The sequence below is a fragment of the Palaemon carinicauda genome, chromosome 3 (genome assembly GCF_036898095.1).
Source record: "Palaemon carinicauda isolate YSFRI2023 chromosome 3, ASM3689809v2, whole genome shotgun sequence".
NCBI lineage: Eukaryota > Metazoa > Arthropoda > Malacostraca > Decapoda > Palaemonidae > Palaemon > Palaemon carinicauda.
In genome coordinates, this window is record NC_090727.1 from 149,836,362 (window position 1) to 149,850,667 (window position 14,306).

At 35.3% G+C, this 14,306-nt stretch overlaps 1 protein-coding gene across 1 annotated transcript; it reads right to left on the reverse strand.

The window, feature by feature from the left end:
• Positions 1-5,326: 5,326 nt before the first annotated feature.
• On the reverse strand, positions 5,327-13,651 carry LOC137637947 (uncharacterized). The gene is made up of 5 exons (XM_068370051.1): positions 13,578-13,651; positions 9,340-9,560; positions 9,015-9,156; positions 6,874-7,063; positions 5,327-5,832 (listed from the first exon to the last, which is right to left on the reverse strand). The coding sequence occupies exons 2-5, from the start codon at positions 9,554-9,556 to the stop codon at positions 5,596-5,598; spliced, it is 786 nt and encodes a 261-aa protein (XP_068226152.1). The 5' UTR covers positions 9,557-9,560; positions 13,578-13,651; the 3' UTR covers positions 5,327-5,595.
• Positions 13,652-14,306: the final 655 nt, after the last annotated feature.

A 14,306-nucleotide genomic window follows, 5' to 3' on the forward strand; every position in this document is an offset into this window, starting at 1 on the left:
ACCGATTTTTAGTAAGCAATGCTTAATTGGGGTTTAACACAATAAATATTTTAAAACATCATCCCTGCAACATTAGACCAAGTGATAGGCCTATCAAGCATCATGCATTCCTTACTATGAGAGAGAGAGAGAGAGAGAGAGAGAGAGAGAGAGAGAGAGAGAGAGAGAGAGAGAAAGAGAGAGCCAGTTAATAGGAGATAGATAAACAGCAAAGAAAATAAGATATGAGCGAGAGAATAACTTAGCATGGAGATGAAAAAGATACAACTATTTTCAGAGGAAAATCCTATGGGTGGAAGGGGCTACATCAATAATGCGGAGAAAAACTTGGAAATGATCTTCACATTCTAAACTCAACAAATATTCGGGACTTTCTGCTTGAAATTCCGTAAATGAATACACAGGAAAATATCTAAAAAGAAATATTAATATACATGAGACTTCAATCGCTAAATCCAAGACCTGGATGCACATATCCATTCCTCAACTGACACCACTGAATGCTATATTTCGAACATCGAGTGCACTTCAATTGAGTTTGCTAATTGCTTACTTACGGTGAATGGCCCCGACTTGGGCTAACAAGTCATGAAACCCGTTCTATATTTCACGTTTGTTGTCATTTTGAGCGCAAATAAGCCTATAAGTTGCCTTATGTCGTTTTGAGCGAAGGTATGCTTATAGGTTACCTTGTGTCATTTTGAGCGCAAGTAGACCTATAAATTATCTTATGCAGTTTTGGACATAATTAGGACTATGTTACCTTATGTCATTTTTTAGTATAAGTAGTTCTATAAGTTACCTTATATTCCATAAGGTAACTTTTATAATTATATCACTGGTTTATACTATGGGGTTCCGGGTCACGTCTTACTTCCTGAGAAATGTATTACTTTACCCTCGATATATAATATTCATTTACTTACTTTAATTTACTTTGATTGCTGCTTTTCCGTGTCCCATACAGCAGGGGAACTCCACTCTCTACAGAACATCCATTGTCGTTTTACCTTATTCGTTTAGAGTATTTAAAGTTTCATGTCTCGTATTCTTTATTTACTGTTAAATCGTCACCGTCAAAAGACTCATGAAATAAGAAACGCTTCAGTTTCCTCTTGAAAGCCTTAATCTCTTCAATCATTCGAATGTTTCGTGAGAGCTTATTATATAGTCTCGGGACCGCATGTATGATATTGGCACCACAACCCCACCCAACAAAAAGACCATACCATTATCCCTGCAACATTAGGCGAAGTGATAGGCCTTTCAAGCATCATGCATTCCTTACTGAGAGAGAGAGAGAGAGAGAGAGAGAGAGAGAGAGAGAGAGAGAGAGAGAGAGAGAGAGAGAGAGAGAGAGAGATATTTACACGCTCCTCTGCATAATTCCTGGAGCTAATTCGGCTCTTCCAACCTTTTTAAATTAATTTTTAATGAGTTTAGTATCGTGCACAGAATTTTAAGATTTAAAGGCCGCTCGTGAATGGCTGAGGTAAGGGACAGTGACACTGCCCTAGCAAGCAGGACAATGTCCTAGAGATTGCCCATATATGCATATGATCAGCGCCCAAACCCTCTCTCCACCCGAGCTAGGACCGTGGAGGGCCAGGCAATGGCTCCTGGTGATTCAGCAGGTAGACATATAGGCTCCCTTAATCCCCATTCCAGTTATTATGGGCACTGTCTCAACTAACATACCCATATCCTCCTTAATTCACTATTATTATTATTATTATTATTATTATTATTATTATCTGCTAAGCTACAACGCTAGTTGGAAAAGCAGGATGCTATAACCCCAGGGGCTTCAACAGGGAAAATAGCTCAGTGAGGAAAGGAAACGAAGAAAAATAAAATATTTTAAGAAGACCAACAACATTAAAATAGATATCTCCTATATAAACTATAAAAACTTTAACAAAACAAGAGGAAGAGTGCACCCTCCAGCCAGAGAACTCTAACCCAAGACAGTGGAAGACCATGGTACAGATGTTATGGCACTACCCAAGATTAGAGAACAATGGTTTGATTTTGGAGTGTCCTTCTCCTACAAGAGCTGCTTACCATAGCTGAAGTCTCTTCTACCCTTACAAAGAGGAAAGTGGCCACTGAACAATTACAGTGCAGTAAGAAGAATTGTTTGGTAATCTCAGTGTTGTCAGGTATATGAGGCAGAGGAGAATATGTGAATAGGCCAGACTATTCGGTGTGTGTGTGTGTATGTGTGTAGGCAAAAGGAAAATGAACCGTAACCAGAGAGAAGGATCCAATGTACTACTATCTGGTCAGTCAAAAGACCCCATAACTCTCTATTATTATTATTATTATTAGTAGTAGTAGTAGTAGTAGTAGTAGTAGTAGTAGTAGGCATTAATTGAATAAGGTATTTCATTAGTTATCTATTAACCTGTGTATTGATTAATTTATTGATATGTTCATATACATCAGATTATTACATATGTACTATTTGTTGTTTGTTAATGATCCAGTTTGAGCAACAAAATAGGCAATAATGGAAGATTTACATAAGTTAAAACGATAGTTCGTCGTCCATTTCTGTTCTCATCACTATTGTTAAGAGACACCACTGATTAGTCCCTTTGCCTTCTTGAATAGATACGACTCACGTCAGATGAGAGAGAGAGAGAGAGAGAGAGAGAGAGAGAGAGAGAGAGAGAGAGAGAGAGAGAGAGAGAGAGAGAGAGAGAGAGACCCTTAGTATTTTTAATGGTTAATCATATAGCATGTTATTTCCGTAAATCTATGCGTATTTAAACTTAAATACACATATACAATATATAAGTGTACATTGTCTACATATATGTTCATGTATGTATGCGTACGTGTTTTAATACATACATACATACATACACACACACACACACACATATATATATATATATATATATATATATATATATATATATAAATATATATATACACTTTATTTATCCACACCTAATTATATACACATTGTAGATTTATTCATATCTATCCATCTATTTGTATATATGAATATACATAAAGACACACACACACACACACACACACACATATATATATATATATATATATATATATATATATATATATATATATATATATATAATTACAGGTAGGTAGGTAGATACAATGGAAAATAAATAGATAGATATTTAGATAGATTGATAGGTTGATTGATTGTTCGTATTCATCATATAAACAACAACGGATTTTCAAATTTCCCTACAGTCTCATGAGTTGAGGTGGATATAGAGGTGATTTCCACATGATATTTCGAGATTGAAACAATGAAACGAAGATTCGCTTCTAAAACCTTTATTTTTTCAACATTCAAGTAAAAGAGTTTCGGCGAAAACTCACCATCGTCTAAACTCAGAGAAAATAAGTACTGATTTATGTTTAAATACTTTATACAATTTAAGATATACATCGACTTTTCATTTAGATAATCTTTTCACTTTGATAAGTGATTTTTTTTTTTTTTTATAATTTCAAAATACAGTCCAGACTGGTTTAAGCAATTGAATCCAAAAATCCTCTATGAACTTCCTATTCAAAATTTTATACTTGAACTTCCTATTCAAAATTTTATACAAAATGAAAAGACGTTCTGAAATAGTACGTAAACGACCAACTTTGTATTCTAAACATATATCGTAGTTATAATCCATTTCCGTATAGTATTATTATTAATTAAGTTTATTATCTTCTATAGAACTTACCTTCCAAAGGTTCGACAAGGGATCCTTTGGATTTGCAAGAATAGTGGACGCTTTTACTTCTAAATAGTGAAAGAGCCTGCAACCTTACCATTCTTTTGAGCTAATGATGGGAGATCCTATAGGTCTACCTGCTGTGTCATCAGCAGCCACTGCCTGTCCCTCCATGGTCCTAGCTTGAGTGGAGAGGGGGCTTCGACGCTGATCCTATGGCTATATGGTCAGTCTCTAGGGCATTATCGTGCTAGTTTGGGCAATGTCACTGTTCCTTGCCTATGGCATTCATGAGCGGCCTTTAAACCTTTAAGAGATGATACAATAGCGTAACTGGAGTAATAAGTCGCTTAATGAACAAACCATCCTTTTGCTGGTAACTTTTAGCTTTGTTTTATGGAAATTAAGTCAAGTCATAATGACGTCATCGCGATTGCCGAAATACTTAAGCGAGAAGAATAACTATTTAAAGGTTTAAAGGCCACTCATGAATGGCAGATGCAAGGGACAGTGACATTGCCCTAGCTAGCAGGACAATGCCCTGGAGACTGACCATATATAGCTTACATATGATCAGCGCCCAAGCAAGGCCGTGTATTCGAGACGGCCTTGGCCCAAGACTCCTCTCCACCCAAGCTAGGACCAGGGAGAGTCAGGCAATAGCTGCTGATGACTCAACAAGTAGATTAATAAGCTCCCACACTTCACCCCCCCCCCTTCCTTAGATCACAAAGACAGTGAGGTTGCAGACACTGCAAGAAACTATCGATCATGAGGGGGACTCGAACCCCAGTCCGGAAGAACGCCATGCAGGGATGTTTCCAATAGGCCACCATTAATCTTAACTAAGTTCTAGGATATGCAACAATCATTACTTATTTTAGAGAAAAAATAACAAATAAACACAATGTAGACATATTATTATTATTATTATTATTATTATTACTAGCTAAGCTACAAGTTAATATAACTGAAAACTATACATCCGTTCATTAGTCATGAGTTTGTTCAAAGTCAAAATCAATATTCGGTTAAGGTCATCATGAAGGAAAACTTTGTCACGTGATCTTTCTAATGCCTTTCCCATGCCTATGCGTGTTCAAACACTGGTTATTGCAAAGCTGGAGGAAGATAGGATTAATCCAGACGTACATTAACAATGTGCTATTTTCTAAATGCTTAATTGACGGTGCGTGACTTTTCTAGAAGCTATTAAGTAAACACAGGTGCAAAGTTATTTCTAAAGGATTAATATTTGCAACATCAACACAATTCACTCGGTACTTTTTAACCAATAATGATAACTTTACATTCTGCATTTGATAGTCTATTAAAAACTGATTTTATGTATTGGGTTAGATAATAATATTCTCAAAATGTTACATATATATATATATATATATATATATATATATATATATATATATATATATATATATATATATATAAATATATATATAAATATATATATATATATATATATATATATATATATATGTATGTATATATATACATATATATACATACACACACACACACACACACACATATATATATATATATATATATATATATATATATATATATATACATAACAACATCAACAACAACAACAAATGTTGCCATTTCTAGTCCAAAAGAATGATTCCAAAAGCTTCTATCTATCTTCTAATGGTCTCTTTTAAATCTCGCAATAACAACGTGAATGAAACAAGTTTCATTCCTGCAAGATTCAACCGGAATCTTTCTTTATCACATCTGTTTTCTTTCAACCCGCATTTTCTCTTATTTCCAAAAGCACTCATTTTCCATTCCAACCCCTTTACCTACAACTCCTTCAAGCAAATCACAATCCAGAAGAGCACGTAATCCTCCTCTCCTAGAAGTCCGAAGCCTTTTCCAGACTGAAAACCTTGACCTCACTGAAGACGTAAAAAACGCCGTTCACAAATCCTGTTTTCTGGATGCTAACGTATCGTCCACACAGGGGATATGAGTCGTTAGGTGAGAACTCCAGGTAGGCGTTGGCCATAGGGGCAGGTCCTGGGTAGTAGGCGAGTAACGGCCACATGGAAAAGTCTCCTGCCATTGAAGGTAATTCCTGGCCAACCCGAATCTAAAATGGGAAGATGTAGTCGGTGTCAGACAGACCAAAGATTAGAAGTTAATTGGTTTCACTTAATGTCATATCATGTAGGCCTATGCAACCGTTTGCTGGTCTTTCCTCTAACCCCACCTTCTATCTCACGGCTGTCATGTCATACAATTTTGCTGCATTTCATTATTATAGAACTATTATTGTAACATCATACCCAGTAGACTTAACAACACAGTAAGGGAAAACATATGGAAAAGTGAAGATTATCTATTCAGGGCAAATACACTTCCAAGTCTAAGTCTTGACACAACTATGTGATTTCACAGCTCGTAATATTTGTTACTCTGAATCTTTTCTTCTTAGTCTGAAATAAACTGAAGAAACAGGTGTGGTCAGTGTCAAACAGAACAAAACATTGATAAGTTAAACGGTTCCGCCTCTATCCAAAGCTACCAACAGTCTGTTGGTCTTTCCGAGCTCACTTCCCATTTCCTGATACGTGAGATCTCAACCCTTTCACCCCCAATGGACGTACCGGTACGTTCTTGCAAAACACTATTTACATGTGTTTGCATATTTTTGATAACTTTATGAGAAACTTCAGGCATTTTCCAAAAGAATGAGATCAACCTGACCTCTCTATGACAAAAATTAAGGCTGTTAGAGCAATTTAAAAAAAAAAAAAAAAAAGATATAGCAAAATGTGCTTGAAAGTTCAACATACCTTGGGGGTAAAAGGGTCAATTGTACAATCTTAACTACAATTGGTTATTGAACAATCACTTCTAATAATGGAATAACTATATTGGGTCAAAAGCTAAACCGAAATACCATAACAAAATGTTTCTGAAATGAAATCAGGGTCTTACACGATACGGAAAGCTAGCTCTGAGATCAATGATACCTGGAACTTCCTTGGGCCAGTCTTTAAGAAACCAATATAGGAAAAAGAATTTAATTCATACTTCATTAGTTTCACCTAATCCAATAATTTCTTTAAAAAAAAAAGGTTCAATACATCGGATTACCTTGATTCATCTTTTGTATTTGCAAACATACCTCAATTGTGGCGAAATACTTGGTATGTGCTCCATTATTTCCATATGGCAAAACGTGAACTTCATACACCACTCGATTTTCTCCAAGGTCCACATACCACCAAGGTTTACTAACCATGGGATGGGAGTGGTAATAGTTTGTACTGCTTTCAATGCCATCCACTGCCATGTCTTTCACCATATCTGCTGGACTGTGAAATAAACTGCGGTCACAAATCTTTCCTTTTACGGTTCACACTCATAGTTATTATTTATTATTTTTACTTCTTTTTTTTTTGCCATTAAACTTCTTTCCCTAAATGGGGAGGTCTACAAGGGAAATCAAGGAACAAGTCACTGACTGACTCCTTTAACTGCTGAATCAAGGCTGAAACGACGCTGAAAACACTTTAGACACATGGCAGCACTCACCGTCACGTTGTCTCTACCCCTACACCTGGCCAAGACTTTCTTGTTCATCTGACTCCCTGGCCATCATCTTCCTAACACCTTTCCCTTAACTTGAGGTCATTCAACATTTTTTACTTGGAATCAAACCAGTTCAAAACTTAGTTTTCCATAGCTAAGCTCCTTTCTACTTCTTTGTATCTCTTCACTTTTGACTTTGTCCATTTCTTACCAGTCAAATGACTCCCGCCAGAAGCTTCCAGATCTGTTCTTTCTTGAATATTGTATATTGCACTTAATTTCCTTAAAGTGAAGTTCGCCTCAACTATTATGTTTGACCTTATGGCCATTGCCCTTCAGAACTTTCTCAGAGGGCCTATTACCTTCCTTGCTCCACCTCCATAACTTCCATTTACCCTCATGTCAATAGGTCTGTACCAACCGTGTTTCACACAATTGTACATAATTCCTTTTGTATATATTAGGCTTGTATCTTCGCTCTTCCCTCGCACTAAAACGAACATGAAAATTCATGTCTAGTTTTTCCTCTGTAACATTGTCTGTCTTGTGAACTTGTTATGTCCTGTTGCCTTGAGGTTTTGTATATAAGGAGAGTGTTCTATAACAATATAACTCAGTTGATTGCATCCTGCCTTTGAGTTCACAACCCTTCTCTCGGCTCCGTTACAACTCAGTTGATTGCATCCTGCCTTTGAGTTCACAACCCTTCTCTCGGCTCCGTCACATTGGTGACCCCGGAGTGACTCGCTCCCACTGCCTTCCACACCAATGTGACGGAGCCGAGAGAAGGGTTGTGAACTCAAAGGCAAGATGCAATCAACTGAGTTATATTGTTATAGAACACTCTCCTTATATACAAAACCTCAAGGCAACAGGACATAACAAGTTCACAAGACAGACAATGTTACAGAGGAAAAACCAGACATGAATTTTCATGTTCGTTTTAGTGCGAGGGAAGAGCGAAGATACAAGCCTAATATATACAAAAGGAATTATGTACAATTGTGTGAAACACGGTTGGTACAGGTCTGTTCTTGGTAACATATACTTTCAACTCTGTTCTTTAAAGGATTCTACCAGACACAGCAATTTCTTCCCCGTCATCTGTTTTCCACATCTCTTTTTAATAAAGATTCTACCAGACACGACAATTTCTTCCCCGTCATCTGTTCTCTACAACTCTAAATACTCACCCCATTGGCAATTGTCGGCATTTTTCTCTTCAGACTGCATCCCTCTAATTTTGTCTTTAACCCTAAAATCTATTTGCTAATTACCTATTAGGTCAATCTTCTTTATCTTTTTTCACTGCTCTTCACTAAACATTATTTTCCTTTTTAAAGTGCCTTTTAGGATTTTCCTCCAAATCTTCATAGTTGACTTGGCCCTGTTTTATCCTTTGAGCTTCACTTCCGGCAAGTTCCACCAACTTAATCTTAATTCTACTTGGATATTGTGGTTCATATTTATATTTATCATTATTTTGGACACTACTTTCCACTGGGAAATGCTTCCAAACACTCCATGTTCCAGTGTTCACCTTAACGTAGTTATTATTACTACTCAAACATCTTTAACACATAGCCTACTTAGACCTGAAAGGCCTCCTCATATATGGTGCATTCAAGTTTTGTCTTTATACCATACTTCACTGTAATTAAGCAAAGCATATACTTATATTTGTTAGAGCCAGAGTACATTCATCCTCACTCCTGAAGCAATTCAAACACTTACTCTGTCCAAAAGCCCACACTCTCAGTGGGTTTAAGTAGGGCGATGTTTTCCATGTTCGTCAAGTAACTGACCCGCTGATACGTAATCTCCTTTTCGCCAACAGATGGCTCTGTCATGTCTCCCATTATGGTACATTCACCATCTGAAAATAATGACATCCGATGTAATAACATGAAGAAGAACAATGTTTGTCAATTGTTCTTGGCTGAAAGAGATAACAAGATAGCAAGCATTCAAGTTAACTTAGCATTATATATATTCTTTTTTTCAGCAGTTCCTACTGATGATCCTATGGATATTCCCTAAATAAAAACAAGCAACTAACCTTGCGTTGCATACCCTTGACACTGACGTTGCAGGCAGATGGAGGCGCAACCGATGGTCGACGCTACGTTTGTGATCTTGTGCTGGACCGGAGGGCAGAAAGACTCCCGGTTTTGGGCGTAATAGTAAAATGCAACTTCAGAGGCGACAACATCACTCAGTCTGCTGATCGTCAGCATCCAGGCGATGATCTGCAGCATCTGAATACGATGCGGCATCTTTCTAGGAATAAATAGGTGGATCAAAAGTTATTTATACATGTATAGTTTCCCTATACAGGAATGAAGTAGATTAAGTGTTTTGAAGTATCTTTTACGGAAGAGAATGCAGATTGAGAAAAGAAATCTTGTCTACTTTTCATTTACAGATTAGATGTGATATCAGTAATAGATAGGGAAAAACACATACACACATACACACACACGCACACACAAACACACACACATATATACACACACACACATATATATATATATATATATATATATATATATATATATATATATATACATATGTATAAAACAATAAATGCAGCCGTTTATAGTCCACTGCAAGACAAAGTGCTCCAACATGTTCTTATTAATGTCTGGGGTTTGGCCACTTCCATCACCACGATGGCCACTGTAGATTGGTGATGGTAGGAGACTGTAGTCTGATCGCTCACAGAAAACCACCCTACTATATGTGGCCCTGACTAATACAGCTTTGATGATCATGGCGATACGCAAACTCTTTCACCACGTTAGGGTATTCCCACTCAGAAGGGGAATATACTGTATATATATATATAAATATATATATATATATATATATATATATATATATATAAATATATATATATATATATATATATATATATATATATATATATATTTATAAATATATGTATATATATGTATATATATGTGTGTGTGCGTGTGTGTGTGTTTATACATACAAACACCTATTAGTTTCAAATCCATTCCCCCAGCCGGGGAAATTCTTCTATGCATAAAATAGCTTAGTTGAATCAATGTGTTTCCTTCAATTATTTAGAATATTGACTCTAAATTTATCATATTTTAGTATCGGTATAATCTATCTAATAAACGAATACATATTCTTCTGTACTCAAATAGTAATGATAGAGATTTTAATATCATACGGTAGTTTTTATGTTAATGTATTGTGCAGATTTTTGTATCTACACACACACAAACACACACACACACACACACACACACATATATATATATATATATATGTGTGTGTGTGTGTGTGTGTGTGTGTGTGTGTGTGTTCGTGTGTGTTTCTATGTATTTACCATATATATTTTACATATACTGTATATATATATATATATATATATATATATATATATATATATACTGTATATATATATATATATATATATATATATATACATATAAATAATACCGAATTGTACTTATTTATCATGTAACCATTATAACTATATAAAAAGATAAAATGTAGTGATTAGTGATTATTATCATTACTAACTAAGCTAATGTTATTATTATTATTATTATTATTATTATTATTGCTTGCTAAGCTACAACACTAGCTGGAAAAGCAAGATGCTATAAGCCCAAGGGCTCCAACAGGGAAAAATAACCTGCTGAGGAAAGGAAATAAGGGAATAAATAAACGATATGAGAAATAACGATCAATTGAAATAAAATATTTTAAAAGAATAATTAATTAATTAACAAAGAGAACTTTAACCCCTGCAACTAGTCTCTCTATTTAGTTAAAAAAAAAAAAGAATAATTGAGAACTAACGTTAGTTTATATCTATCTCCTTCATGTACATCTAATAGGGATTATTTCTTATATTAAATAGCAGATGGTACCAAGACCAGGTTAGCTCCAAAATATTCAAAATGGATATAGTTTATAGTAATTCCTAATAGTTCATTGTAAAATTTCTGTTTTAGAAAATTAGTTGTCATTTAAAAACTCTCTTTCCTTAATGGAATCTCGGTCTCCTCCTGTCATAGTTTTTTTGTTTTTTCCAAATGTTAGAAAGTTCATTTGGACTTTGGCATACAATGAAAAACTATTTCTGTACAAAGTGAACTCGGTTGAATTTTACATAATGTTTTTTTTTCGGGCGTATTACGCACATTATTAATAACACTAGCTAATCTACAACCCTAGTTGGAAAAGCAAGATGCTATAAGCCCAAGGGCCTCAACAGGGAAAAATAGCCCAGTGAGGAAAAGAATTAAGGAAATAAATAAACTATATGAGAAGTAATGAGCAATTAGAATAAAATATTTTAAGAACAGTAACAACATTAAAACAGATCTTTCATATATAAACTATAAAAAAGATTTATGTCAGCCTATTCAACATGAAAACATTTGCTGCAAGTTTAAAGTTTTGATGTTCCAACGATTCAACTACGCGATTAGGAAGATCATTCCACAACTTGGTCACAGCTGGAATAAAACTTCTAGAATACTGTCTAGTACAAAGACACTGCTTGCGTTCTTGCAGAGCAACGAATGCTCGAAATAAATACCATATTGGTTTTAAAGGTTTAAAGGCCGATCATGAATGGCAGAGGCCAGGGACAGTGACTTTGCACTATCAAGAAGGGCAATGCCCTAGAGACTGACCAATACATATTACATATGATCCGCGCCCAAGCTCCCTCTCTACCCAAGCTGGGACTCAGAAGGGCCAGGCAATGGCTGCTGATGACTCAGCAGATAGAATTACAGCCTCCCCCAAACTCCTCCTCCTTAGCTCACAAGGATGGTGAGGTTGCAGCGACCAAAGGATCTCAAGGAGTTTGAGCGGGACTCGAACCTCAGTCTGGCAATCACCAGGCAATGATGCTACCACCAGGCCACCGCAATTAGCGATTGTCAGTTACGAGTAGTTACTGTCACCACGGTACATAATAAAATCAATTTAGGCTGATAAGGTTCTTCGAAAACATTAAACAGATTGCGTATAGCTGGCTAGCACAGTGGTGACGTGTTCACCTCGTAATTTCATGGCAGCAGATCGATCCCAGCCTGGGACCGTGAGTTTAAACTGTTTACTGGGGAGGATACTTCTATGGTTGGGCACCACAGTGGGGGTTTGGGCTTGCCTGGCTGACGTTCTGGTGAGTATCTATTCCGATGAAACTGAAACCAGACACCTTTACCTTTATCTTAAAACAGCTGCACAGTGGTTTCATACTTCGAGTCTCAAGGACAGGAATTCAAGTTGTTCCGATGTAACTTATTCCAGTTCCAGGGAATTAACTTGAAGTTCCATGGATCTACCTTCGAGTACCAAAGACTCAACTTACAGAGTCACGGAGCTGAATTCCAGTTCCACCAAAAAATTCACAGATTTATTTTGTTTTTCTTTTGAGTTTACAATTCCGAAACTGGGCTAATAGCCTATTGTGAATAAGATTTTAAATAGCTCATGAGTTTTCTTATGTGCACTGTATATATATATATATATATATATATATATATATATATATATATATATATACAGTATATATATATATATATATATACAGTATATATATATATATATATATATATATACACACACACACATATATATATATATATATATATATATATATAGATAGATATATATGTGTGTGTGTGTGTTCATTAAAGATAATTTCTTAGTTGCGCCAACGTATTTCCTGCCAGAATCTAGTATTTACATACATTAGTTTTTCAAATATTGTATTGATTTATAAATATAAATACACACACAAATACCGATAATTAGCCTAATATATTAATTATGTTAAGTATACTATATACACACACACACACACACACACACACACACATATATATATATATATATATATATATATATATACACACACATAAACTAAATTTTCTTGGATGGTGTCACTTCAAGCTATCACACGCGACTAGCTCTTATTTTTCTGTTAAAATATTGACCAAGGTTTTCCAGCACAGACGATGATCCATTTACTATATGCCATAAACTTCGGCATGAATAATATATCTGTATGCATGTTAAAAACGCGAAACTATAAAGAACCCCATTATTTCTTAGTTTCGGAGAGAACTTTAAAAAGAAACTGGATTATCTGGGTTTAATGGCGTTAACTCTACTCTTTTCACAAGACACTGTATTTACCATATCTATATTTGATATACATAGTAAATAAAAGCAATTAGAATGATTAAAGCTTCCAAATTATGGATTGATATTCTGCGCGCTAAGAGAATTTCTTACGTTATGACTCCTGACGAAGTAAAACCTCCGGGTATTGAGAGCTTTTTTGGCTACAGATACACCTGCACCGCCTCTAACTCTGGAGTGAGCACCCCTGCAGATTTAGGGCTGCTTAAATGCCTAATAATATGTCTAATTAAAAGCGTGCCCGTGCTTGCTTCGGTGTTGAGTACCTGAATAATGTATTTTATTGATGTATTGAACAAATGTCTAACGCTAAGTGACAGCACATTCGTACATGTCAGGGGAAAAATCATTTAGAGGTTTTGAGAGCTTTACTGGTTTGCGGCGTTGAATGGAATGATGGTGAAGTAAGCGATATTAGGAATACGAGCATGACATAAACGTACCCTTAAATTTTATTAGGTGATGCATTAAGGCGTCAAGGAACATCTTATTTGTAATAACAATGGAGTAACCTAGGATACAAGAAAAAATAACACTTATTTGCATTGCCATACAGTAATGATTTATAAGATATTACCCAATTGTTAAAAACAACGTTAAGGTAAAAAAAATTTTAAGAATAACATAATTAAAACAGCTCTCATATAGAATTCTCCTGACAGTAAAAATGATACTTATATTATTTAACCTATAATTTATATGAAAAGTCTTACATTGGTCAGACAGGTTAAGCTCTTGTAAAGAGAATTGAGCAGCATAAGATAAGTCTAAGATATATTAGATATCAAAATCCTGCCATTAACATGTTATATGTAAAGAAAT